Source organism: Rhinolophus hipposideros (assembly GCF_964194185.1).
Source record: "Rhinolophus hipposideros genome assembly, chromosome: 16".
NCBI lineage: Eukaryota > Metazoa > Chordata > Mammalia > Chiroptera > Rhinolophidae > Rhinolophus > Rhinolophus hipposideros.
In genome coordinates, this window is record NC_138062.1 from 57,648,655 (window position 1) to 57,676,548 (window position 27,894).

The 27,894-nt window shown below is 54.2% G+C and overlaps 1 protein-coding gene across 7 annotated transcripts in view; it reads left to right on the top strand.

Moving 5' to 3' along the window:
• Positions 1 to 27,894, top strand: part of PTPRS (protein tyrosine phosphatase receptor type S) — a 100,733-nt gene that overhangs the window by 34,205 nt on the left and 38,634 nt on the right. For all 7 annotated transcript variants that reach the window (XM_081075996.1, XM_081075999.1, XM_081075998.1 and 4 more), the window contains exons 2-6: positions 4,570 to 4,760; positions 10,982 to 11,127; positions 11,672 to 11,813; positions 17,185 to 17,373; positions 23,287 to 23,397. In XM_081075996.1, coding sequence (XP_080932122.1) covers positions 4,670 to 4,760; positions 10,982 to 11,127; positions 11,672 to 11,813; positions 17,185 to 17,373; positions 23,287 to 23,397 — 679 coding nt within the window. In that variant the 5' untranslated portion in view covers positions 4,570 to 4,669. The remainder of the gene's footprint in view (positions 1 to 4,569; positions 4,761 to 10,981; positions 11,128 to 11,671; positions 11,814 to 17,184; positions 17,374 to 23,286; positions 23,398 to 27,894) is intronic.

Here is a 27,894-nt window from a genome sequence, read left to right on the forward strand (position 1 = left end):
TCCTGAGGGTCAGGGGAAAAACATGAGCCCCTAGACTCGCTAGGACAGGACAGACCCTGAGGTGGGGGCAGGAAGAGGTCCTGGGGCATCCTCAGTGCCCAGAAGACCTCGCCTCATGTGGGTGACACAGAGCCTGTTTGCTGTGCAGTCCTGGGTCATAATCACCCCTTTATGCTCCCTGCTCCGCGTGGGTACACAAGGCTGGCTCCAGAATCTCGTGACCCATGCTCCGGCTCCTAGCTGGAATGGGTGCCCACTCATTCCCCGTTAGCACAGTCTGGAAGCCCCCAGAGGCCACCCAGCAGGCTGTACCAAGCCCAGAGCAGGTCGTCCACTTTCCTGAGATCACACTGTGGCCAAGGAAGGACCCAGTCGTGTGATTAAACGTGAGCTCTGACCGAAGGTCCAGAGAATGCAGGACCCAGCTGAGGGCCTTGGGCAAGTCCCCACGGGCTCCTTTGTGAGCCTCAATTTCCTCATTTATGAAAGGAGGGCACCCCCCCCCCCTCTGGTGGGCTGCTGGGAGCGAGTGGTGGATAGCTCAGCACCTGGCACGGAGGAAATGCTCATCTGACAGCCCGCTGATGAGCAGGACCCTCCCTGCACCCAAGGGTTCCAGGTTCCAAGCCTGGTTCTTTCCATCCTCCCCAACCCCCAGCCCAGCCTCGTGTGCTTTCCAAGTTATTTCCTGTGACTCCCATGGATGGTTAGTCCCTTCTTAACAGCCACACCATCCACCAGGAACTCGGGGGTGTGGCATCATGCAGCCCCAATGCACCTGCCTCAGTTTCTCTTTCTCAGCTGTGGCAGAGCTGGTGGCCCAGGCTGCTTTTCTGCAAGAGGCGCAGGGTGGAGGCTTGGCCAGGTGCCAACCTGGCCATGTCCCTCCCTGCCCAGAGCTGCCTAGGGTTTCTTGCTGTCCTGTGTCGCTGCCCTAATCTCTTCCCATCTCCCTCCTAGGACCTCTAAGCGTCTTGCCCTTCCTCATGCTGTTGCTTGTGTGGAGGACCCCCTGCCCCATTCCCATTCACTGTTTAATTCTCAGCCAACTAATAGTATTAACATTAAATCTGGAGGTGGAGAGATCCAGGCAGAGGGAACAGCCAGTGCAAAGGTCCTGGGGCAGGGCCATGCCTGGTTTGTTGGAGGACCATCAAGCAGGCCTGTGTGGCTGGAACAGAGTAAATGAGGTGGGGGAGAGAAGGAGGAGGTGAGGGCAGGGAGGGGACAGTGGCAGGACGTGCAGGGCCTTATGGGTGTGGGAAGGACTTGGGCTTTTACCCTGAGGGAGGTGGGAGCCCAGGATGGCTGTGGCTGACTCAGGTGCTCACAGGTATCCTCTGGCTTCGGGGTAGAGATAAACTGGGGGGAGAAGGTGGGAGTGCATTGGTCCAGGTAGGTAGTGATGGGGTTGGACAAGGTAGAGGCAGAAGAGGGGTAAGTTAGAAGAAGGCAGATTTGAGAGAGATTTTGAAGGCATAGCTGACAAGGCTTGTTTATACGTATCCTCCCCCGGGCCCCACACCCGGGGTGTTTTAGGAAGCGGGAGTTGGCTACCTCTGCCATAGCAAGTTCCTCTGGGGCGCATGGGGGCCTAAGAGACCCTGTCACTTTTTATCTTCTGTGCGGTGGCTGCCCCTCCCTCCCTGAGTCTGTCCCACGCCTCCCACCCCCATTCCTGCTCCATCATCCAGGCCTTGAAAGCCCCCAATGCTGGATCTTCTCCCTCCCCACGGCCCTGCCCGCAGCCCAAGCAGGCTAGAGTGGTAGGTTTGGGGGCTTGGGAGCTCACAGACAGCCCCTCCTGTGCCTGATCAGCCTTATCCTGCCCAGACCTTGAGAAGGGGAGGGTCCAGCGAAGCTGGGGCTGTGGAAGCCAGGGGGTAATTAGGATCTGCCCTGTGTAGAAGGAGCTGCCCCTGGCTTCCATGGGGCATGGAGAGAGGGGGAGGCAGCTGTGGTGGGGCCCTCCCATACTTGGCCCTCATCCGGGCCATCTGTGCAGGTGGCCCCTGCCCATACCAACCAGCACTTTAAGTGAGGAGACTGAGCAGCAGAGCAGGGAAGCCCCCTGCACCCAGGATCCATGGTAGTGCTGTGCTGCCTCGGTTTCCCCAGAAGCTCTCTGAGGGCATGTGCAGCTGTCCCACGTGGTCTGGGCCAAAGCCCCTTCCCTAAATGTGGCTAAGCAGATGTGCGTCAGTGGGCCGGGCCAGCTGCTATGGTTGCCCTGCTTCCAGCTGGGGCCTCCACTTTCCTCATTGGCACTTTTGCTCTTAAAGGGCCTATGGCAAGGACAGAGGGTGAGGGGTTGTACTTGAGTTTCCAGTCCCCCCAACTGGTTGTGTCTGAGGGCATATGTGTAGTGTGTGTACATGCCTGCTTGTCTGCACGTGTGTGTGTATGTGTGTGTAGGGATCTGGTTTTGCATATCTAGATGTATTGTCTGGCTGGGTACAAGAGTGGTTTGCTGACTGCGTGGCCTGTCTCTGTAGCCTGACTGTGTGCACCTTGATCTCTGACCTGACTCTGTATTTACGTGTATATTTGCCTGTAGCCCAACTATGTATGTGTATTGCCTGCCTGACCATGACCCTGTGTGTGTATCTTGAGGGACTGCACATCTGTGGTGTTGGTGTGGACCTGTATGTGTCTCTGATTTGACTGTGTGTCTCTGTATGTTGTGGTCTGGCCATGTACATGTGTTGCCCACCCCACTGTGACCCTGTGTGTGTATCTTGTCTGACTGTGTGCTCTGGCCTTGGTATGGACCTGTATAGCTCTGATCTGACTGTGCTAATGGTCTGGCCGTGTATGTGTATTGTCTGCCCCACTATGACCCTGTGTGTATATTTTGTCTGACTCTGTGTGTCTGAGCTCTGATTCTGTGTATGTCTGGTTGCGGTCTGACTATGTGCAGGTTTATTTGCTTGATTGCCTGACTGTATGTGTGAATCGGTGACTGTGTCTGATCTCCCTGTCTGTGATCTGATTGAGTGTCTGTTTATGGTTTGTCTGTGTGCATGTCTGTGGCCTGACTGTTCAGGCATCCTTCTCTGGGTCTAGCCTGACTGCATGTCTGTTACTGGTCTGACTATGTGCAGATTGAGCTCCCCTCCCCCACCCACCCCAGTATCCCCACCCTCCACCCTGGGCCATGACCCGGCCACCACCCAGTCTTCCCCTGGGGCCACTCTGGGGCTGGGCGAGGTGACCGCAGCTGGGTATTTTGGGAGCTAGATGACAGGGGCTGCCCTGTCATTACGTGGCACCCATCCCTGTGGCCATGGCCTGGACCCGCCCGGGTATAGGGCTGACCTGGCCCTGAGCGTCCCATCCTCCGGCCTCTCCCTGCCCCTCCCTGGCCCTCTGCCTTGACTCTGGCCAAAGGGGAGCCTGGGGAGGGGGTTGGCCCAGGGTTCGCCCGTGCGATGAGGAACCTTTCTGCCTTCAGAAGAGTTTAGATTCTTGTGGGAGAAGCAGATGCTGAGTGATTAACATTCACATTTAATTTGCAGACTGATCTGTGGAGGATGGTCTTAGTCATTTCTGAGGCTGTGGGATGTGGAATGGGGTGGGGAAGCTGACCTTTGAGGGGCAAGGAGGGTTTCAGAGGAAGTGACAACTGAGCTGAGGCCTGTCATGTGGTAGTAGGGGACAGGAGTCATGGCAGAGGGCACAGCAGGGGCAAAGGCTTGCAGGGGGCACAGATCAGGTTGTGTGGCTGTCAGCAGGAGTGGCTTCCTCTGGGGGTGACGGGAGCCACAGCAGGCCACAGAGCAGGGCAGGGACCGATTGGTGTGTTTGGAAGATCTGACTGGTGGCCGGCCAAATGGGACCGGGTTATAGCCACAACCGGCAGTGTTCGCTGGAACCTCATCCTTCCAAAGGCCCAGCCTGTGAGGGGGAGAAATTGGGTGTTCAGAGCAAATTCTAGAGCTGGTGTTCCGTCCCGGTTTGGGGCTTGGCTGGAGTCAGGGGCTCGGTCCAGGTTTGGGGGCTCGGCTGGTTTTGGGGGCTCAGTCTGGGGTCGGGACTCAGCTGGGGGTTGGGGCTGTCTCAGTTTAAGCTGCTATCACAGAATACCAGAGACTGGGGGGCTTATAAGCAACACACATTTATTTGTCATGGTTCTAGGTAGGAAGTCTAAGATCAGGTGTGGGCTGATCCAGTGTCTGGGGAGAGCTGCCTCCTAAGTCATAGATGTCTTCTCCCTGTGTCCTCACCTGACAGAAGGGGCTTCTGTTATCAGGGCACTAATCACATTCATGGGGGCTCCACCCTCAGGACCTAATCCTTTCCCAAAGATCCCACTTCCTAATACCATCACATTGGGGATTTCAACATATAAATTTGGGGTTGGGGGGCATAAACATTCAGTCTGTAACGAGGGCTCAGCACTTTCTCTCCGCCCCCTCATCATCCCATGACCCTCCCGCATGGTCCTGTAACCCTGGCCCCCATCCTGGGACTCTCTTCCACCCCTCTGTGATCCGCCCACTGCCTCCCCCATGAAGGCTTCCTGGATTCTCCTCCTCCCCTCTCAAGGCCCCTCTATTGTCTCTGCAGACGCTGCCCCATCTGACGCTCGGCTTGAGGACTCTCTGTGAGGGACCGGGGGCCATCCCCCTCCAGGGTGGAAGTTGGAGGTTGCAGGTCCCTGTCAAGCATGGCACCTGCCTGGGGCCCTGGAGTGGCGTCTGTGGTTGGTCCCATGGGCCTCCTTGTGGTCCTGCTGGTTGGAGGCTGCGCAGCGGAAGGTAAGAGCCTGGTGTGGGGTGTGTGGATTTCTGAGTGCACATTTACGTGTGCGTGTGTGAACACGTGTCCTCCCCAGGGCTCCTGGTTTTGCCAAGCAGAGCCTCCATGCTCCATGAATGTCACTGAGTAAAATGCCTATTGTGCACTGGGTGCGGAGAGAATGGTAAATAATCACAATGGCATTAATAAAGCAATAACAATAACCATGATGATGATGATGTCTGTTTTTCCAGTATCAACTCTGCACCAAGCCCAGTGCTAAATACAAACTTTATGTGCTTCACCTCCCTCCAGCCTCTCAAAACCCAGCATGCCAGTTCCATTACTTTCCATATTTTCCCATGAGGGAAACTGAGGCTCAGAGGGGGCAGGGACTTACTTGAAATCCCTCATCCTGACTGAGCCATAGAGTTCACCTTTCCTTGCTTCAGGTAGAAACACCAGTGCCCAGAAGTCAGACACACAGGCGACCCCCAAGCCGTGCGAGGGGAGGATATTTGGGGGAGAGCGCTTTGGAGCTGGGGCTTTGTAGGTGTGTAGGAGTTCACTGGTGTGTAGGTGTGTAGGAGTAACATGGAGAGGATGAGAGTCAGTTGTAGACCCAGTGCCAAGACCCCCCCAACCATGAGAGGCCTAGAGGAGGCGTCACTCAGGCCCATGGGGACACAGGGTCAGGCCAGGACGGAAAGAAAGTGGGAATCAGGCTGGGTTTGCTGAAGACCTGCTGTGTATCCTTGGGCTACTGACTCAACCTCTCTCAGCTTCCATTTTTGCCTTGATTGAATGAGACTCATAACATTATCCCCATCCCAGCATTCTTGTCACAAGGACATATGATAAGCCCCTGCATGCTGCTTGGCACATAGTAGGCTCACAAGCGAAGTAATTACTGCTGCTGGGTGAGGACACTGGTGACATGCACACCTGCTGCGTCTACTCATGCTTTTTCTCATTTTCATGTTGTTTTTAGTAAATGCCTAACACATTCAGATCAAGCAGCACAACCTAATGAGATGAACAGTGTTATCGTCATCCTCATTGGACAGATGGGGAAACTGAGGCACGGTCAGGTTACAGTACAGCCAGGAAGTGGTCATGCTCAGATTTGAACTTGGGCTGCCTGGCCCCAGAGCCTGTGTTCCCAACCACAGCGTGACACGGCGTCCAGGCCAACGGCCAGATGTGGCTGGACCGTGATCTGTCCAGTCACTGCCCAGGTGCCCCCAGTGTGACAACCTCAGATGTTCCCAGACAGAAATGTCTCATCCCCAAGTGAGAACCACTGATTGAACTTATACTGGTTAAATAAATAATAGATTTACTGTTTGACATCTTGCTTCACTGATAACTAATCAGCCTTGGCCATGAGAGAGCTGAGATCATCTCCGTTTACAGGTGGGGAAACTGTGGCCGCAAACTGGCCATTGTGACGCAGGATGGACATCACAGAGTTCAAATCCTGGGTTTGAATCCTGGCTCTATCATGTGACTACGGAAGGGTCTGGGTTCTCATTCCCTCCGTAGGTTTTTAATAAGCACCTACTGTGTGCTAGGCACTGGTTTAGATATAGGTGACAAAACAAACATCTCTCCCCATTCGAGAGCGGATAATCTAGTGAGGGAAAGACACTAAGTGTGTTGGATGATGATCATGCCGGGGAGCAAGATAACCAGGAAGGTAGATGAGGACTTAAGGTGGGGGAAGGGGGCTGCATTTTAAACAGTGGGAGGGTATTGGGAAAGGTTGCAGTGAGGAGGTGGCATCTGAGCAGAGACTCAAAGGAGTTGAGGAGTGCACCTCAATGGTATCTGGGGGAAAGAGTCCCAAGCAGAGGGAACAGCATGTGCAAAGGCCCTGAGGCAGAATGGTGCTTGGTACTTTGGAGGAACAGCCAGGAGGCCCATGTGGCTGGCGCAGAGTGAGCGAGAGAAGGTGAGGGCGGGGAGGGGATGGGGCCAGGTGAGTTGGGCCTTGTGGGTGCAGGGAAGACTTGGGTTTTACCCAGAGGGAGGAGGGAGCCCTGGAGGGCCATGAGCAGGACTGCACCTGACTCAGGTGCTCACAGGCGCCCTCTGGTGGTTGCTTTAGGGAGGACAGACCGACTACGGTGGAGTTGACTGGTGTGGTCCAGGTGGGTGATGGGTATGACCCAGGATTTCAGCACCTGGCATGTAGCATGAGTTAGCTCAGTCGGTGTTCCCTCCAGGAGCCCTTAATTATTATTAATGTATCACTGTAGGTTCTGGTAGTGGTCTAGACTCGAACCCATGTCTCCATCTCCAAGGCTGGGGCGTCTCAATCCCAGTAACTGGGTCTGTTTAGTTTAGCACGAGCCCTGCCATTTGGAGCCCGGTAGGGGGCTGTGGGCACCAGGATTGGTACTGCCAGTTTCAGGGAGTGGCTCAGGTCCTCGGAGCCATTCGGGGTGGGGGCTGTCAGGCTGCAGAGAGCCTGGGCGAGCGTCTGAAGTGTTCACCAGCCAGCAGCAAGAGGAGTGGTTTCTGCTGTAGAAATGGCTCCTGGTCCTGTGTGGCCCTCCCAGGATGCTGTGGGGCTGGCCCAGGCAGGGTTTGGAGGGGACGGTGGGTGGGTCTCCGGATCTGGCACCAGATTCTTCTCTGCAGAATCTGAAATGGAAAAACAGAAGTCAGGCCAAGCCTTTCCCAGCTCCGCACTGTTGGCATCACTACTCTGAACCTCAGTCTCTTCATCTAAGAAATGGGGACCCCCTGGGGTACTCTTAATAATGAAGACCCAAGCCCTATTTCTTCAGATTGGCAGCTGGACCACACCAGGTTGAAATCCTAGCTCCTTGCCCATCCCAAGCTGGGTGAGCCCGGGCTGGTCACTCATCCTTGCCAACCCTCAGTTTTGCTGCTGTGTGACACGTATGTGAGAACAGTGCTGAGCCCTACCAAGCCCAGCACACAGGGAGTGCTTGTTGGCCACAAGCTGCGGCCATACCCAGTGACCCTTTCTTGTGTCTGGGGCCCCTTTGCCAAGAAGAGGAGGGGCGATTTGTCCAAATGCCAGAATGCAAGAGTCGGCAAGGAAGTTTACTGGGGGACACAGGGTAGAGAAAGCTCTTCGGAGCTGGCTGGGATCTCGGAGCCACCTGGAGAGAGGCTGAGAAGGCACATGCCCTGCAGAGAGGGGGAGCCCAGGAGCAAACAGGCAGCTTCACTGGGCCTGGTATTAAGTAGGCTAGGAGGTCAAGACCCTCATTTTCTTAAGGGTCACCTGACAGAGAGAGGATGTACAATGGGGTCCTGGGAAGTGTGGCTGCCCTGGGCCCACCCTGCTGTGTGGCACGTAGGCAAGTATTTCAGCCCAGCAGGATCAGGATTGTGATGAGGGGTGTCCAGGCAGTGGTAGGGACAAAGGGGCTCTTGACCCGGCCGACTGTAATCCGAGAAGGCTCCCCAGGGGAGGTGCTGGCCCAGCTGAGGCTGGAGCTGCCAGAAGGGAGGAGGAAGGAATAGCATGAGCTCCCACTGCTGCCTGGATTGGAGGGCCTGGGGTGTATCCTCAGCTCTGAGTGATAAACAGACGGCTGGATGCCTCCCACAGCTGCTTCTGCCCTTCCTTTCAGCGGCTCCCCAGGGAGGATTTTCCCAGAAGTAAGATTCCTGACCTGGCCACAGTGACTTTTCCCTGTGACCTTGGCTGGGGACACATATGGCCCAAGTCACCATTCCTAAGGCTTGGAGGAGGGGTGGCCCAGGAAGTCAGAGCCAGGGAGGCGGGCCCAGCTGTAGGCTCAGTGTGGAGCAAAACATCTAAGTCAGGCTCAAGGCCTGGAGGTGACAGGAGCACACGATGTGGACTTAGTGGGGACAGAGAGACCCAGGTTTAAATCTTGATGCTGTCATTTCTGAGCTGTGTGACCTCATGCAAGCTGAATCTGTATCGTCCCATCTATACAATGGGATTAACAGTCACTGCTTCAGGGATATATGGGGGTTGAATGAAGCCACATATGCTGGCACACAGTGGGTCTACTGATTTTCAAGGGGAATGGCCAGTGTAGACACATATGGTCACATCACTGGGAGCAGAGCCTTGAGTGGGGGAGGTGAGGCCAGCCTGAGCCATGGGAGAAACCGAGGCCTGTGGGCACCCAGCCTTAGAACCTGAGGCTTCCATGAGCTTCTTGGTGCTTCCAAGCGCCAGAAGTTTGCAGCTGAACCCCTGTGGTCCTCTGTACTCTCCGCTGATTTTGAGGGCTCTGAGACCCGGTATTGTAAAGCTTGAGTTGTTTAGCGCCTCTCTCCATCTCCTCAGACCCCAAATTTTTACTCACTTAATATTTTTCTTTAATCAGCTTACCTTTTTATTCAATCCTTAAAAAAAATAATTTTAGGGGCTGGCCCGGTGGCTCAGGCAGTTGGAACTCCATGCTCCTAACTCCGAAGGCCGCCGGTTCGATTCCCACATAGGCCAGTGGGCTCTCAACCACAAGGTTGCTGGTTCAACTCCTCAAGTCCCTCAAGGGAAGGTGGGCTCCGCCCCCTGCAACTAAAATTGAACACGGCACTTTGAGCTGAGCTGCCTCCCAGATGGCTCAGTTGGTGGGAGTGTGGGCTCTCAATCACAAGGTTGCCAGTTCGATTCCTCCAGTCCCGCGAGGGTTGGTGGGCAGCGCCCCCTGCAACTAAGATTGAACACGGCACCTTGAGCTGAACTCACGGCCGCTGAGCTCCCAGATAGCTCAGTTGGTTGGAGCGCGTCCTCTCAACCACAAGGTTGCCGGTTCGACTTCCGCAAGGGATGGTGGGCTGCACCCCCTGCAACTATCAACTGCAATTGGACCTGGAGCTGAGCCTGCGCCCTCCACAACGAAAGACTGAAAGGACAACAACTTGACTTGGAAAAAAGTCCTGGAAGTACACAAATTTAAAAATTTATCTTAAAATAATTCTAAATCTAAGAAAAGGTACCGAGGTATAAAGCCTCCTTCCCCATGTCTAGTCACCTCGTTTTTCTCCCCAGAGGCAACCACTGTTTCAAAACACGCACGCACACACTCTCTTTCCCCTTTTTCATTTTTCTTGTCACACAAACAATAGCATTCGCTATACTTTTTTACCCCTCACAATTTTTTCCATTCCTTGATATGTCTCGTTCCTTTCCTAATAGTTCATTTAAAAAGCATCCTTGTCCCTTTTTACAGCTGTGTAGTATTCCACTTCGTGGATGGCCCAATATTCATTTAGTCAATCCCCTTTAGTTGGATCTGTAGGTTACTCCTCTAGTACTTTAGAAGGATGTTGCAATCCTTCAGTCTGTTGGTAAAAATCTCAGAAGTAACTGAATTCATTTTATGGGATACATTGTAGCATGATTGTGAATGGAAATACAGTATCCCTTTGGGCGTATCACAGGTTACTGTGAAAAGTCAACAAAAAGGAAATGTTATTGAACTTGCTGGATACTGGCGCCTGTTCCTGGTGCAGAATTGAGGTTGTCTGGGGCTGTTAAAGACATAGTAGCTCCCCCTTGAGATTTTCTCGGAGTGACTTACTACATGAGATCATTGTGAGGGGCAAAGAAGGTGAAGGTGAGCACAGGTGCCATCCTGGTTCAAATCCTGGTGGCTACCTGCGTGTGTCCAAAGCAAGTACCTTGTCTGGTCTGTGCCTCAGTTTTCTCATCTGTAAAATGGGAATTATGATAGCCCTGCCCCTCAGCTCTGTTGGAAGGAATAGATGTTACTAACCTTAGATGTTTACTAACCTGCTTGGTGCCTCAGTTTCCCCACAGATCCCACCAGGGGAGTAGACCAAGTTATCTCCTTCCAAGTCTTTTCAGGGCTAAGAACCCTCCACGGTTTGGCCGGTCACCACTGGGGCCCTCTAGGTGCAGAATTTGGGGACCCCAGAATCTTGGAGGTCTCCCCTTTCACCATCCCCTGTGGCAATGAGCGGGTGAGCGCATGTGAGGTTGTGTCCACATGTGAATGTGTGTGGCTGTTACATGCAGGTGGTGGTGGTTTGTGGGGGGCTGTGCAGGCCCCAGGGTACTCACGGGTGCCTTGATGGGAAGAAGCATTCAATGGCAGCATTTCTCCACCCTCCTTTTCTCTCTAGCCCTCCTGTTGGGCCGATGTGGTACCTCCAAGGCTGGCAGGGGATGCAGGGGATGTTCGCATGGCCCCATGGGGTCCTGGCCACGTTCCTGTGCTCACCAGAGCCCCTCTTCTTCCTCTTGTATCCCCAGAGCCCCCCAGGTTCATCAAGGAACCCAAGGACCAGATTGGTGTGTCAGGGGGTGTGGCCTCCTTCGTGTGTCAGGCCACGGGTGACCCCAAGCCACGGGTGACCTGGAACAAGAAGGGCAAGAAGGTCAACTCACAGCGCTTTGAGGTGAGTTGGGGGTGAGGGGAAGCAGCCTGGGGCCAGCACCCTCCCAGATGGGGCATGGCCGCTCAGTCACAGCGGTCACAGAATGTTCTTCAGATGTAATGTGGCAGCCGGGGCCGGGCAGGCCTGGCGGGGCGCGCTCTCCAGCCTTCCACTCTCCCTGCCATGGGGCCCCGCCTACCTGCTCAGTGAGGGTGACTTGCTCTGTCACCTTCACGCTGTGTAGCCTCAAGCAGGGCCTTGCCCTCTCGGAGTCTTATCTCACACTCACACAGGCTCACACCCAGCTCCACTGTTCACAGAAAGGAATTCACAACTCTCTCCACATGCACATGATCAGACACATGTTTCTACATCCAACACATGCCTTCACATGCCTGTCACACAGGCTTAGTGTGCATGTCACACACCCACATACACACAATACCCTTTCCTTGTACATATGCAAGCCCCAATTTCTGCCTCTAGTGCATTTGCATGGGACATCCACATCCGGGACCCCTGGGACCCTGGCTTTAGCCTGACCTCTCTCCTTTGCCCACGGCAGACAATCGAGTTTGACGGGAGTGCAGGAGCTGTGCTGAGGATCCAGCCGCTACGGACACCCCGGGATGAGAATGTGTATGAGTGTGTGGCCCAGAACTCGGTTGGGGAGGTCACGGTCCATGCCAAGCTCACTGTCCTCCGAGGTATTGGGGTGTCCAGGGTGGGTGGGGGAGGAACGGGGCCCTGCGAGCTTTGGGGACAAACACCAAAGACATCTGTGAAAGTCTTGCTTTGGATTTTCTCTTTGGGGAGACCTCGATCTCCCTCCTGCAGCCTGTAACACCGCAGGGCCCAGAGCCTGCTAACAGGATTTATCGAACCTTTGCAGGAAAAAGGAGTTTTGGGGGACTGGAGTCATCCCATTTTTCATCTTAGTCGTGCTCTTCTAATTACAAAAGACGCATCAAACCCAACTGGTTCAAGTAAGAAAGAGAATTCGTATCATTAAAATGTTCCGCTGAGTGAATCAGCTTCAGGTTCAGCTGAATCCAGGAGCTCATACCATGTTCTCAGGGCTCACTCTCTCTGCCTCTGGGTTGTTTTCTTCCATATCCTCAGTGGGATACCTCCTGTTAGCTCCATGCTCCCAGGCCCCCACCCAAAAAAGAACCAAATGACCTTCGACTGGTGCACATTGGCCAGACTGGCTCACGTGACCATCCCTGGAGTCAAGGGTGTGTCAGCCCTCATAGACGAGTCAGTAAGGCATGCTTCCCCCGAAGGAACAAAGGAGGAGGAGAGGCCGGACAGGCAGAAATAGCTGCCCAGCCCAGCCTTATACATTCACATGGACCCTTTGGGAGCAGCGCTTCACTGGGCTGCTTACTGGCCTCATTCCGGTGGCTGGGGGCACCAGGAAATTGCTTCCTCATAAAACAGCAGCCTTCAGACAGCCTCGACACAAACCCCCATTCAGATGCTCCAGGCTGTCGATCTCCATTGCATGGGGGGTTTAGCCCAGGGGCCTGCAACTTGAGTTCAAATCCTGGCACTGCCACTCTGTAACTGTGTGACCTTGGACGAGTTAATGAACCTCTCTGAGCTGCAGTTTCCCCACCTCCAAAGTGGGATAACAGTGATGGTCAGCACAAGGGGTGGTTCCGTGAACCAGGTGAGTGGACGATACAAGTGAGAGGCCTGTGCAGTGCCGCGCAGGAATTAGCACTTGGTTGAGTCTGTGTGACATTGTTATTGTCGTTATTCTGGTTCCAACAAGACAGCTTGGCCACCAGCCATGGTGCAGCTCTCAAGTGGGTGGGTTCTGCCTGTCGCCTGCCGGGGCACTCTGACCCGCTCTGAGCTGTGTGAGCCACAGTCAGCAGTTAGTTGGGAGGTGTCCCCTACATGTGGTTCCAGGGCAGTGGAGCTCTAGTCAGATTGGAGCCCTGGAAGGAGGCACCCATTGCCCCCAGGGACACTTTGTCCAGACCCTGGTGTGTGACCTTTGGGGGGTCACTCAGAAAGCTCCGCTGTGATTCTCTGGAAATTCTTAATAATTTTTTAACAAGAGGTCCCATCGTTCCATTTCACATGTGTCCTGGAGCTCGTCCTGCAGGGGCTGGAGGGAGGAGCAGGGAGGAGTCCACACGCCCCACCCCACCCCGCCCCTTCCCAGCAGATATTTTTGCCCTGACCTTTCCCGGGCCCAGACAAAACAGCCTGCCTCCTGTCGTCCTGTGCCAGCCTCCATTGTAAGCTCTCAGAGAGTTAAAAGAACAAGCTGTGAATCTATTAAGCGCCCAGTCGTTGGGCGTCTGGGAAAGCTACGTCTCTGCTCCCTGCCCCCATCAAGGCCTCTTTGGTGTCTTTCTGTGCTCCAGCTGCTAGGAGGATGTGGTGCTTGGTTGGGCTGGGAGCTCTGCCCAGGGTGTTTGACCCAGGAGCCTCTGGCCTCCCCTGTCCTGGGCCCCGAGCTCCGATCCCTGGCTGAGCCGGGACAGTCTGAGCTGCCAGGCCCAAGACTCCCTGCCTTTCCTCCCTCCCCCTCCATCTGATTGTGGACCCTGCTCACGCCTCCTGTGCTGTTGTTTTAATTAAACTCCGAGGAAATCGGGCACAGTGTGGTACGCGGTGAACATTTTTGTTTAATTAGGAGCTCGCGGTAACATCAGGCGTCCGCGGCCTCCCCCAGCACCCACGTGCCTTTTCCCCACCCCGCTGACTGCCACCCACACGTGCTCACAGGGACCCCCACAGAGCTACGTACACATGGCAAGTGCTCACGTGTGGACATGTGTGGAGTGCAGGGGTGTACACAGGTGAACATGCACACACATGCACACACATGGGGGAAGTGGGAGCACAGAGGGTTGCAGGCAGACCCAGCCTCCAGCATGCACGGCCAGCCTGAGCACCAAGAACTGAGGCCCAGTTGTTTTGGCCTTGACCTCTGATGACATCATCTGTACTAATCAGAACCACCTTTGAAGTCCAGGCCTCAGGGCCTGAACCACCTCAGACAGGGTCCAGTTGCCCCCTCAAACCCCAGAGGGTCCAGGCTCAGTTTGGGGATTCTGCAGCTGCCGGCCCCTCTTCCTCTGGGTTCAGCCAGGCCCAGGTACAAATCCCAGCCTTGCTGTGTCCTAGCTGTATGACCTGGGACAGGTGTGTGTCTGTCTGTACCTCAGTTTCTCCCTCTGCAAAATGGCCCCCATCTCTGAGGAGGGCACAGGAAGGTACCTGTACAGCACGTAGTACATAGTTGTCACTCAGGACCTGGGACCGTGGGCACCTGCCCTCCAGGCAGCGACTCCTGCAGGGGCCAGGACCACACCCCTCCTGTTCTACTGGGAAACCGGCATGATGCTGCCCCTCTCCCTGCCCCATCGTGGCCTCACGCCCCTCCACCCCCACCCACTATGTGCCTGGAGCTCAGTTCCCTCCCCACATGGTGGCCTCTCACCCACCTCTTCCCCAGCCCCACAAGTCCTGGCCCGATGCTCCCACCATGCCCAGTGTCTTTGTCAGCAAATACACGTGTATCATTTCCTTTTACACAAATAGCACTGTCTACATCAGGAAGCAGCAAGCCTTTTCTGTAAAATGCCAGAGAGCAAATATTTTTGACTCTGCAGGCCAGACAATTTCTGTTGCAACTTCTTTGCTCTGCTGTCGGAGCAGGAAAGCCACTATAGGTGACGTGGAAATGAATGGGCGTGGCCATGTGCCAATAAAACTTTATTTGCAAAAACAGAGAAACCTGAAATGGCCTGGGAGCCATAGTTGGCGATTCTTGGTCCACAACGTCTTTCACTTCGAACTCTGTCCACTGAGCGACATATCTTGGAGTTTGTTCCAAATCTGTTTGTGAGGTGACTCCTCCTGCTTGTTCCACTGTCTGTCCCGTGGATGGCCCAGCTTGTGTATCACACGTCCCTGGGGACAGATGTTTAGATGTCTCCAGCCTTTGGCTGTTACTACTAGCACCCCAGGAGTAACTATATTCCTCTTTTAGTGCTGAGATGAGGGCTTGGGTGGAGGCTTCTCTGGTGGAGGGTACCAGGTCACCTCTCCTGGCCCAGCTTGTACCAAGCAGCATTCCTGCCAGCCGCCAGCAAGCATGCCTAATTCTGCTCAGTCTCACCAGCGCTTTGTGATCGCTTTTGTCACGTGTCCATCAGGGCTGGCTGGGCGCTGTATTAGTTTGCTAGGGCTGCTGTGACTAAGTTCCACAGATTGGGGGGGCTTAAACATATTGTCCCACAGTTCTGGAGGCTGGAAGTCCAGAATCAAGGTGTGGGCAGGGCTGGTTTCTCCTGAGGCCTCGCTCCTTGGCGTGTAGATGCCGTCTTCTCCCTGTGTCCTCACATGGTCTTTCTTCTGTGCACGTCCGTGTTGTCATCCCCACTTCTTAGGACACCAGTCACCTTGGACTAGGACCCACCCTGATCACCACATTTTACTTTAATCACCTCTTTAAAGACCCCCATCTCCAAACAGTCATATTCTGAGGTCCCCAGGGGTTAGGGCTTCAGTGTATGAATTTGAGGGGAGGGGACACATTCCAGCCCAGCATAGAGGCTATTGGCTATTTTAATTTGCACTGAAGAGGCTGCCCCCGGCCTCTGGCTCAGGCGAATCCTTTGTGCATTGTGGGTGACAGGCCAGAACAGAGCTGGGGGTGTTAGGGGTCAGAGCAAAAAGAACCTGAAGTCCAGATGTTAGAGAGAGAGCGTGAAGGGCAGGAGTGGGTGGGACCTGCTAGGGGGTGCCCCAGGCTGCCTCCCCTTCCCTGCTGTCGACTCCAGCTAAGTTAGGCCACGGAGCCCATGGTGCAATTTGCAGAGCACGCAAATGAAGGTCACTTCACTCGTTGCCCCAGCCCCAACCCAGGCTTGCCAGTCACTAGAACTTGGGGACCAAGGTTCTCAAGGAGAGGGGCATTGTCTCTTGTGTCCCCCCACCCCCTTTACCATCGAGGGAAGCGAGACCTTGGCCATTGAATGGAGAGACGGAGGCTTCAGGGCACGGTGCCTCTCCTGGGTTGACAGCAATAGAAACTGTCATTCACTCATTTATTAAGCACCCACTGTGTGCCAGGCCTTGCATTGGGTGGCAGGACACAGCGGCGACACACACATACGTCATGGTAAATGGAGTGTGATACTCAGACATTCTGGAGTTGCAGAGGATTTGTAACTTGGGGGTGTGAGCTGGCCCGAGGCCACATGGATGAGTAGTTGGCTGCCGAGGGGTGACGCCGGCGGGGAGCCTGATGACTTTGAGGAACAAGGAGGCCTGTGTGACTGCACGGAGAACGCGAGGGTGGCATGAGGTGGGGCGGCCGGGCGAGGAGCCGGCTTCCTCTGGAGGGTGGTGGGGACCTGAAGGGGGTGCAGCAGGGGCCTCGTGTGGTCTCATTTACGTTTTGAAAAACTCCCTCTTGGACATGCGTCCTATTTGGGAGACCACCTCAGGGATACTGTGGATGCCTGACCATGGCATTGTACACCAGAAGCTAAACAGTAATGAATGCCAACTATAATTTTATATATATAATGTGATGGCTCGGTGCGAGGTCGGAGGGATAGTGGAAGGGGGGAGGGGGGTTCACAGTGTGAGGGATATAAATGATGAACGTCTAAGTATTACCTTGTCTTGTACACCTGAAACTAATAAATTTAAAAAAAAAGAAAACCTCCCTCTGGCTGCTGTAAGTAACCCTAGGGTTGTGCAGCCTTGTCACTGCTGACGTTGGGGCCAGATTGTTCTCTGTGGGGGGCCGTCCTGGGCATTGTGGGGGATTGAGCAGCATCTCTGTCCCCCACCCCAATTGTGACAACCAAAATATCCCCAGACATCACCAAGTGTTCCCCGGTGGGCAGAATTACACCGGGTGAAAAGCCCTGGACCAGCCGGATGGCCTTCCAGCAAGGTGGGAGGAAACAGGCTGTGGGATGTCACCTGGCCAGGCAGTGGCTGGGCCCAGGGCCAACCAGTCCCCGAGCCCCACCGGGGAGGGTGGGCCATGTGATAACCGGGCCTCGGCCCTGTTTTTCCTGTCTCCGCCCTCAGAGGACCAGCTTCCCCCTGGCTTCCCCAACATCGACATGGGCCCCCAGCTGAAGGTGGTGGAGCGGACGCGTACGGCAACGATGCTGTGTGCTGCCAGCGGCAACCCTGACCCTGAGATCACCTGGTTCAAGGACTTCCTGCCCGTGGACCCCAGTGCCAGCAACGGGCGCATCAAGCAGCTGCGATCAGGTGAGCGCAGGTGGCCGGTAGGATGTGGTAGCCAGAGAGGGCAACGGGGAGGGCAGATCTCCGGGGTCCAAGCTCTGGGAACTAATATGGACAGAAAGGCAGAGATGATGTGGAGTCGTGGAGGCCATTGGTGAGCTGAGCCAGTGGGGTTCTAATGGGGCGTCGACTGGCAGGTATAATGGGGAGCTATGGCAGATGGTAGGAGAGCTCATCGGTGCCTAAGTGGGGATACAATGGGCTCAGTTATGCACAATGATGGGGAGCAATGGAGGCCCCCAGGGCAGTGTTTCCGGTACCCAGCTGTGGGGCTCTAATGAGGCACAGATAGTTGCAGGTGATAGAAAGCCACAGAGGATGGTGGCTATCTGTAGTGCCCCAACAGTGGGGACACACGGGGACAGACAGGCAGAGATAATGGGGAGCCACAGAGGGTGGTGGGGGAAAGCCATCTTCAATGCCTAACCACTAGGTATATAACGAGGCACAGACAGTCAAGGTAATAGGGAGCTATAGATGGTGGCATAGGGAGAGTATCTTCTATGCTAAAGTAGTGTGCGTCTCCAGAGGAGGTAGTGGGCCATAGATACGTAAGGTATGGGGAGCCATAGAGAGCTGCAGGGAGAGAGTGTCTCTAAGACTGAAGCTGTAAGGATGTAATGGGGCAAAGACAGGCAGGTGTTAGAGATTTGTCTGTGATGGGTTACAGACAGGCAGCCCAGCCTGTTCGTTTTAGCTCCAGGTGGGCTAGGGGGCCTTGGGACAGAGCATGAGGCCTTGTCCACCTTGAGGATGGGCGGTTGGTTCCACAGTGGTGTCTCAGCCATGCCCTATCTGTGATTCCATGTGTCTGGGGGTCTGTGTGTGTGTGTGTGTGTGTGTGTGTGTGTTGTGTCAGTTGTCCCCCTGCCTCACAGTATGTCCACGTGTGTGTGTGGCCTGACCTGTGGGCACACGCAGGCCATGCTATCTGCACACGGGTTTGCCTTCTCCCTCCTAGAGCAGAGCTTGTCCACACTCATCTCAGCTACATGTGTACCCATGTCACCTTCCCTCCTGCGTGCCTGTCTTAGGCCACACCCCCTGATCCTTGTGTGTGCATGTGTGGTGGGAAGGTGCCCACGTGCGCTCACATTGTGAGTACACACGTTGAGGTGCACCTTTTTTTTCTTTCCCTCTGCCCCTCCTTTGAAGACCCCTCCCCTGGAGCCACCCGTGCCTGAAGGCCGCCCTTACTCACTGCCCATCCTTGTCCTCCGAGGAGCCTGTCTGCCCGTCCTCTACTTTCTGCTCCCCTCCCCAGGGAAGAAGACCCAAGCCCTGAAAAAGGGCAGATGTTAAGTCTGGAATTTCTGCTCTGGGGACAGAGATAGCCTGACCCTTCCCAACCTGTCTGAGGAGATTTACAGCTTTGGAGAATGATGGCAACCTTGGGTATCCAGTTGCTTCCCTGCTGGCTTCTGTCATTGTCACTTGAATGTAATGAAATGATTAAGAGCACGGACCTCAGGGCCTGATGGCCCGGGTCAGATGTCAGCTGTGTCCGAAAGCAGGTCCTCTCTGAGTGTCAGCATCCTTACATAACGTGCCTGCTCTGTGGCGTTATTGTGAGGGGCCCACGACAGAATGCCTGGCACGTAGTATGTGCTCAGTGAACATACGCTGCTTTAGTAAAACATCATAAATCTCAGCATTATTCTGACTTCCCCTCCCTGCCCCACCCCAATGAGGATACAGGCTTCTGTATAACCACCGTTAATGATCCTGTTCTCTTTTTCTTGTCCCTCTGTTGTAAACGTTCAGAAACCTTTGGTAAGTCTCTTTTCTTCACTGCGTCAACAACTAACGTTCCTCCTTTGTCCCCCGTCCCCTCCCCTCAGACTAACAGCCACCGTGACAGTAACTGTGACCCACTCCACGTGGCATGTTTACTAACCCAGCCCTCCCCACCAGCACCTCCCCTCACCAGCCACTCAGCCCTCTCTAGCCAGGCACCAAGGGGCTGCAGAGAGAGGAGCCCAAAAGGAAAAGAGGAAAAAAGATAAATTCAGTGGGGCCGGGTGGACCCCAGAACGGGGGCTGAGGAGAAATCAGGTGTCCTGGGGTTCGTGGAGCTTTGCACAGAACAGTCCACCTGCCCCATTCTGGGCATTATTTTCCTGCTGGAAAATAATGAAATTACAGAAGTTTGGGAGCAGAGATGAGAGAGGAGTTTTCTAGCTAGGCTGAAGCTGGGCACTAATCCTTTCCAAGCATCCAGCCTGAATCCCCTGAAACCAACTGCTGGGCTAATTCTTAACTAAGGTGAGAATACTGGCCCATGATTGTTCCTTCTCATCTTCTTTGGGGTACCTCCTTTCCTCAATATGGTGGCCATGGGCCATTTGACCATCTTGGGAAGAAGTCCCGTTCTCTAGCTTTCAGTTTCTGTCACCATAATCCACACGTAGTGAAACAGCCCAACGCAGGGGGCCAACCTAGATTCCCACTGCCCTGGATTCTTGTTCTCCATATTACAACCTTAGGAAAATCCCATTTCCCTCTGTGTAAAGTAGCCTCATCGGGTTGAGGATTTTATAAGAGATCATCGTATGGGGGCCCCAGAAAGTTCAAGCCAGAGTCCCCAGCTTGGGAGGCTGGAGAGCTAGGTTCAGGGCTCTCCCCTGCCTCTTACTCAGACAGTTCCTGGCCCCTTCTGGGCCTCAGTTCACCCATCTGTAGGATGGGCCTGGGCCATGCCAAGGAGCTCTGTTTTTTTCACCCTCGACAGCTTCTCTGCCCTGGCCTTGGGGTCTCCTGTCCTCGGTGGGGTTATCAGCTGTCATCAGCAGCAGGAGGCGTCCAGATCTCCATTCATTACTTGAATGTAATGAAATGCTTAAGGGACAATGAGCCGAGGGTGTGACACTCTAGTCTGGTTCCTCCTTTTCCTGAACCCTGAGTTGTCCCTGCTCCCGGTGCCCAGGTGTATACACAGATAACCCTTTCCTCTTTTCCTTTTGGAAGTGAAGGTGGCTGCAGGGCCCTCCTTCTGTCCTCAATACCCTTTCACTGCCCTTCCCTGTCCCTCCTACTTGGCGTGTGTCTGTAACACCTTCCCTTTGCTTTATTAATGCCCGGCCCTGGGGCACTAACCCCCTCTCCCACTGTTTCTAACAAGATTCCTGAGACCCCTCCCCCCATCGCTCCCTGTCCCTCCCAAGAAGGAAAGAAGGAAGGGAGGTCATGGACCTCCCTCCCTTGGCCCAGAAGGAAGGCAGCCAACAGGGCCAGGCCAGGCCATAGGCCTCCCTGGGGCATAGTGACGCCCCTCCTTCCCCAGGAGATTCCTGCCTCTTCTGGAAGCACTTTTGATGGACACGCCCTCAAACCCACCCTGCTCCTAGGAGCCTTACCTCCTCTTCCTCAGCAATGCCTGCAGGGTCCATGGGCCCAGGCTGGCTTAGCCCCAGCGGAGGCAGAGCGGACAGGTCTGGCTGGTGGCCCAGCCTGGCCTCCCTGGGGCCCCCCGGCCCCCCAGGACTGCCTTCTGTCATTCACCTTACTCTCTCTGCTTCCCTTACAGAAAGCACTCCGATCCGAGGTAAGAGGCTCTTTCCTCACCCACCCACTCACACTCTTGCTGTCCCCCCCGCCCCCCAGGCTCCATGGGGGCTGCCCCCAGGCCCCCCTCCACCTGTCTCCTCCTCGCCACCCTGCCCAGTGTCCGTCCAATCTCTGTCTATGTCGCTGTCTGTGGCTGGGGGCCAAGTGCGGCCATGGTGGCACCTCAGTCTACCTGGCAGCAGGAAGGGGGCTGCCCCTCTTCAGGAAAGGGTGGCATCTCCAATGCCCACCCAGAGTGCTGGGGCCAGGTTTCTGACCATTTCTCTGTACACAGCCCTCATCCGTCTGCAGCCTTGGTTTTCCCGTCTGTAAAATGAGCGTGCAGAAGGGGCCTTCTGGCTCCAAAGCTTTGATCTGGGGGGTCCAGTCTGAGGGCTCAGGGAGACAGGCGGTCTCAAAGGCCAGGTCTGACTTTGGCCCCCTATTCCTGCCCCAGAGAATAGATTAGAATAGGCCTGGATGGGAGCCCTAAGAAAGAGTCCCTGTCTAATTCTGGTGTTGCCACGAAATGCTGTGTGACCTACAGCAGCCTCCCTGCCCTCTCTGGGCCTCCATAGTAATACCTGCCTGCCTGCTTCCCCAGGGACTTGAGGTCGGGGGTTGGGGGGAAGTAGGGATGTTATTTGGGGGCAGAACCCTCATCTGCAACCCCCAGAGAGAACCTCCCAAGTGAAGTGTCCCATGTCACTCCCATGGGACAACCACAAACAAAGGAAGGCGGTGGGGTCTGCTTGGGAGCTTGGATTGGGCTTTTGGACTCCTGGTGCCAGGGACTCGGATCAAAGCCTGTGATTCTAACCTCTCAGAACTATTCACTCATCTTCATTTACAGGTCAGCCAGCACTTGGGTTCAGGCCTGTGATTCGAACATACAGATGTTTGCTCAGTTTTATTTACTTATGAAAATGAAAGACATACTTGTGGAAACTTTGCCTCATTTTTAGTTATTCATGGGCACTGAAGTATTTTATCGAGGCCCATGATCTCAAACATACTTAAAGGTGTTTGCTCACCTTTACTTGTGAAAATGAAGATTCGTTCCAGATTTGGGGGTTCAGGTATCCTTGGGGAAATCTGGTCTCATTTCCATTTACCCACGGGTGTACTGCAGTGCTTGATCGAGCCCTGTGCTTTCAAATATTCTCGAGACGTTTCGTTCATTTTTATGTGTCCATGGGAAGTGGAGTGAGTTCTGGGTCTGATTTCAAACATACTGAGGGGAAATCAGCCCTATTTTTATTTACTTATGGGCACCGAGATCTGTGACTTGGGCCTGCGAATTTTAAATACGCCTGAGAAAAATGGTCTCTTCTTAGATGTTTATTCCCTCATGCCCAACAAATGATTTGATCCAGGCTTGTGATTTCAAACTCACTGGAGGCATTTTCACCTCAGCTTTATTTGAGGGTGTTCGAGGTTCTTCTGACCTCTGGTTTCAGACACTTGACGATTCTCCCATTAACCTGGAGACTTGAGTCTAGAACTGTAATTGCGAACCCACTTGAAGAAGTTTATTCAGTTATTTCATATACACCAGGATCCTGCGTCCAGGGCTGCAGTTTTAAAATGGGCTGGCAAATTCCGAGAGACTTCAGTGGCTTTAAATTCCTGGGGACATTCAGGTCCCTCTTCAGTTAGTTGCAGGTACAGAAGGCTTTGATTCAGGCTTGTGATTTCAAACATAACTTGATGTATATCAGTCTCAACATCCTTCACTTTGAACTGGGGGTAACCTAGTCCTGGGATTTCAAACACCCTTGAAGAATTACGACCCTGTGTCCCATCACTTGCGGGCACTGTGAGCTTGGGGGCCTGTAATTCCAAACACCCTTGAGGAACCCTGACCCCTGTCCATTTACACATGGGCACTGGGTGACACCGGCAAGGCACCACCCACCAGCTCCCTGAATGTGCACTTCACTTGTGGTGGCCCCCTCGGTCCCAGGCTCTCTGCAGTGACCATTTCGGGCGGTGAATGTCAACCCACTCTTCTCGCTTTGCCTGGAGAGCATTGCTTGGTGCTTTTGCAAACACACTATCGTGGCACACAGTCCCCCAGCTCGTAAGTCAACTTGGCAGTCGTTTAGGAAGCCCCGGCCCCGTGACCAGCTGCTTTTCCAGTGACAGTGGAGGATGTGGGGAGAATGGGGGTAGTCTGGGGCTAGACACAGGGTGGGGGGAGGCGAGCCAGGGAGGCCCTGGGCCAGCTGGAACTTCTAAGCTAACTCAACTCTTTCGTCTGCCTCTGGCCATCCCAGCCCACTCCCGGGCCTCCCCTGACGGGCCACGTGTTCTCCCCTCTCCCCACAGGGGCGCTACAGATTGAGAGCAGCGAGGAGACCGACCAGGGCAAATACGAGTGTGTCGCCACCAACAGCGCTGGCGTGCGCTACTCCTCACCTGCCAACCTCTACGTGCGAGGTAGGGAACGCTGCGTCCAGGTCGAAGGCAGGGACCCACCATATCCTGTCCCGCTCCCTCCTCGGGCTCATAGCCTCCGGGCTCCCCTGTCCCCTGCAGACCCAAGCAGGAGGGCCCCCGGCCCGGTCAAGGCAGGACCTTGGGCCAAGCGGCGTCCCTCTCTGGACCTCAGTTTCCTTGCCTGTAAAATGGGGACAGCTTAACCCCCCACTCCCACCCCTGTGCCTTGTGATGGACTCCCAGTGGGCTGCAGGACTGGGGTGGGGGTGGCAGGAGGGAACGGGGCAGGGTGTCGAGGGGGGGTCAGTCTTGAGCCTACAGGGCCGGGGGAGCCTGCAGGCCTCTGCCCCACCCCGCCCACCCACCCGAGTCAGCTTCTTCTGTGGTGTGTCGTGCGTGCCTCCCTTTGTCATGTGCTCGCTTTGCTTTTTCAAACTCCGTGGCCTCGTAGCTCCCGCCTCACCGTCCCCTCCTCCAGCGCCCTCCATCTGAAAGTTGGGGAGGGGTCTTTGAGGCTTCCCCCCACTGCCAGCCCCTGCACCCTCAGCTGTCCCAGAGCCCAGAGCTCTCTCTCCTAGTCCCTCAGAAGGGACTAGTGTACGCCACAGCAAGACTGGGGCCACAGCAGGCACATGTGCCCTGGGGCCTGGCACTGTCAGGCTGGTCCACCTAGAGGCACGGGGTCCTTGCCCCAGCACCCCCACCCCACCTGAGGAAGCCCTGGTAAGCGTCTATACACACTTCCTTCTGGGTCCCTTGGTGTCCCCTCAAAGGCCTTGGGGGGCTTCCCTGCCCCCAGACGCCTCTGTCGACCCCCCTTATCCCTATGTCAGTTCTCTTGCGTTTTTTCAGAAATTTTAATCTGCCTCCTTTTCCACCATTTCCGCTCCTCCATCTCCCGCCTCCTGATGGGTGTTTCTGATCAGATTCATGGTAGAAACAGCTTCCGCCTGCCAGGAAATGGGGCCCCATTCAAACCCCAGGGCTGTCCCGATTGGCTCCGTGTACTAGATTCCGTCACACCCCTCCTCCACGCCCCAGTTTTCCCCATTCAGTCCACCAAGCCCTGCCATTCTCCGCCTGGGAGGCTAGGCGACTCCTCCCTCACCCTCGGCCCCAACAAGCACAGCGCCCCTGGCCCAGAGGGGCTCCTTGACTCTGCACCTTGGGTTTGCACCTTGTCTCTGAGGAGGAGGCTGCTTGAGGGAGGGGATGGGGACTCGGAGGGTGGGCGAGTAGGGGGCACTCATCTGATCTGCTGCCACGGCTCCTTGGTGAGTTATAGTACGTCCATGACTCCAAATGACTGGTCTTCGTCTAGCCTGCTCATTTCTCTGCAAACACTTGGGATGGGGGTGTGTAAGTCTGGCAGAGCTCAAGGCGAGTGTGGACAGCAGGCGTGGGGCAGGGTGGGGGTGGGACCTCTAGCAAGGGTCCATCAGGGAGGGGGGCCTCTGTGTCCTCAGCCACCCGGAGGTGGGGTCCCTGGCATGTGCTTTCTTTTGGGGGGTCCAGCCTCCCAATCTTTGCCTGGGTCTCAGACACTCCAAAATTGAATGGAAAAAAAAAATCGTGGAAGCCAATTGTAGATCTGGTTTGTCGAGGAAGGAGCAGAGGAAAGAAAAAAAGGTCGTTGCTGTTCTTTTTTATTTTTTAATTTTAATTTTTTTTTATTTAAAGAAAAAAAAAAAAACAAACTATTGCAGCTTTTAGCCTTGGGAAGTCCTCTTTTTACTCTCTGTATCTCCCCTATTTTTTCTCTTCTCCCCATGTCATTGTGTTCTGCATCAAACCCCCTTTACATCCCTCAGAGCTTCGAGAAGGTTGGTGTGTTTTTTTCTTTTTTACTTTCTTTACCCACATTTTTACATTCTGAAAGTGACATGCACACACGTGAAACACACACAGACACGCACACGGACACACAGACACGCACATGGAAAATAATAGAAAAATGAACTAAAAATTAAAATAACGGAATATGAAAAATAAGCGCAGAGCGCACAAAACAAAACAAAAAAAAACTGCCAAGCGAGAGCAAAAACCCAGAAAGACACGAAAATCTCAGCCGTGCCCAGCCCGGCCCAGGGCCGGCCGCACACATGCGATGCTTGCATTGTGGTCGCCTCTATGCATCCGTTGGTAATGTTGTTGCTAAGTTTTTTGCACTCCTCGTCGTCATGGTAACTTGGGCCTGATGCATGCTGGGAGAATGTAAAAATTTCTCTGCATGCCACTCGTCGGTTCGGTTTGGTGAATTCCCAACGCCTTCTGTTGGAGTGTTTCTTGTCTTCTGTTCTGTTTTTCTCCTTTGGTTTTCTTCGTTTTTCTTTCTTTCTTTCTTTTATTTATGAGGTGTTTTTTTGTTTTTGTTTTTTGGTTTCATTTTGGGGGGAAAAAACCGATCAGTTCGTTTTTTTTTCCCCCTCCCATCCCCTTCACCCAGCCCCCTCTTCCCTCAAAGCGTTTCGTTTTTGGTTCTGTCTCGTGTTCCCGTGCTGTTTGGTTTTGGTTTCTTGGGCTGAGCTGTTTTGTGGTTGTTCTCCAGATGCATTGTGATTTAAAAGCCAGTGTTCCTGTCCCAACTACCATCTGGGAGGGCGGAAGGGGTCCCACAGCTGGGATGCTGGGGCAGAAAGTGACCGCCTGGGCTCAAGGGCTCAAGGGAGGGGTCATAGACAGATGGTGGGAGGTCAGAGCCTGGGTGGGATGTGTGGGGAGAGCAGCCCAATTTGCCTGACCTCACTGGCCAGCCCTATTTTACCCAGATCTGGTGCCTCAGCCCCACTAGGCGGCCATGTTGGAAGGGGACATAAGCAAGCACGTTCCCATCCTCTACCTCAGCATGAGACCACCTCCCACCCTCCCAAACAACCCATACAACAGGCATTTGAAGCACAGCTGAATGGCCAATCGGCATTTTGAGTTCTTGTTCAATATAGTGACACATCCAAATGTGGGAAGTGGCCACCTTAAACTGGACCATCCTCCCAAAATGATGCATGCTTGGCACATAGGCAGTGCTCAAAATGGCAGCTGGTGTGATGACTTCTTGGGTCCTGGCTGAGAACAAATATGGAAACCCTCCCACCAGAAAATGTAGCATGACAGACTTTGGAAGAAATACTTAGTTATCCTGCCCTTTGGTGCTATGCCTTAGCCTCCCAGGCAGCATTGGCTGCTTCCCCCACCCCCTCACAGACTCTGGGTCCAGTCACAGGTATCCAGAAATACAGCATGGTCACTTTCTGAGTACCTGAGCATCAGAACTGTGGAATTCTGGAAAAAAACCAGGGGAACTTTGAACACAGCCTCTTGCCCTCTCTCTCTGCCTCCCCGACTCTCCCTCTGCCTCTGTCTTTCAGCTCTCTTTCTCTCTGTGTGTCTCTTTCACTCTTGTTAACCTTCGGAGATGCACGCTCCCACTGCCTTTTCTCTCCCTGAGTAAAAAGCAAGCCCTTGGGTATCAAACTCCAACCCCCAGACCAGTCCCCAGTGAAATCCACTTAGATTTCTAGCTCCCAGGCCCCAGCTGCTACTAAACATAGATGATAATTGAGGGCTGAGGCCAGCCTGTTTGGGGTCACCTTTTCCCCCCTTACCTGCCTTCTCTAAACTCCCAATTATTAAGTTCAGGGCTAAGTTGGCAAGAGGACTTTAGATGAATAAGAGGGAATGTATTTCTCCTCTTTTTTAATCCAGTGTGAGAGCTGCCAGGCTGACCCTCAGGGAATTCCCAAAAGATGGAGGAGAGAGGGGTCACCCACCACCTCCACCAAGTGAATTGGAACTGAGGGGTGGCTGGGGATATCTGAAGACCACTAGGACTTTGGGGGCAGTAATGCCGAGTGGTGAGAGCACAGACTGAGTTCTGGCAGACCAGGATTCAAACCCTGCCTCTGCCACTCCTTGTCTGTATGGGCTTGGACTAGTCACCTGAATGCTTGGAGTCCCCATTTCCTCATCTGAACAATAAGGATCATTAATAATAGGCCTCGCTCACAGAGTAGTTGGGAAGATTCCATCACGCTAACTATTTAATGCTCAAGTGCCCTGTGTAGTGCATGGCACAAAAGAAATTGCTGGTGGGATTATTGTAGAACAGGGAAGTAAAGAGTTCAAGCAATTGAGCTGGAAAAGTCCCTTTCCTTCTTTGGAGACCTCAGTTTCCCCATGTACTTCACAGATCCTCAGTTTCCCTATGTACTTCACAGATCCTCTGTTTGAATAATATGGCTTATGGGAAACTGCTTTGAAAAGAATCGAAGGACAGAAGCTAATTCATTTGCTCAGGTCTCATTTTTTGCTAGTGCTTTTCTGAGCCCATCCCATGATCTCATTTTCTCCTGTCTCCAAACCCATTCCCATGAGATTAGTGGCTTCCCCAGAGCCATGGCTCCCATCTTATGCCCTGTCACTCCCCCCAGGATGTTCTGTGGCCACAGTGTCAGAAGGGGGCAAAAAGAGTCCCAGCTTGGGTGCTAGGCTACCCTTGCA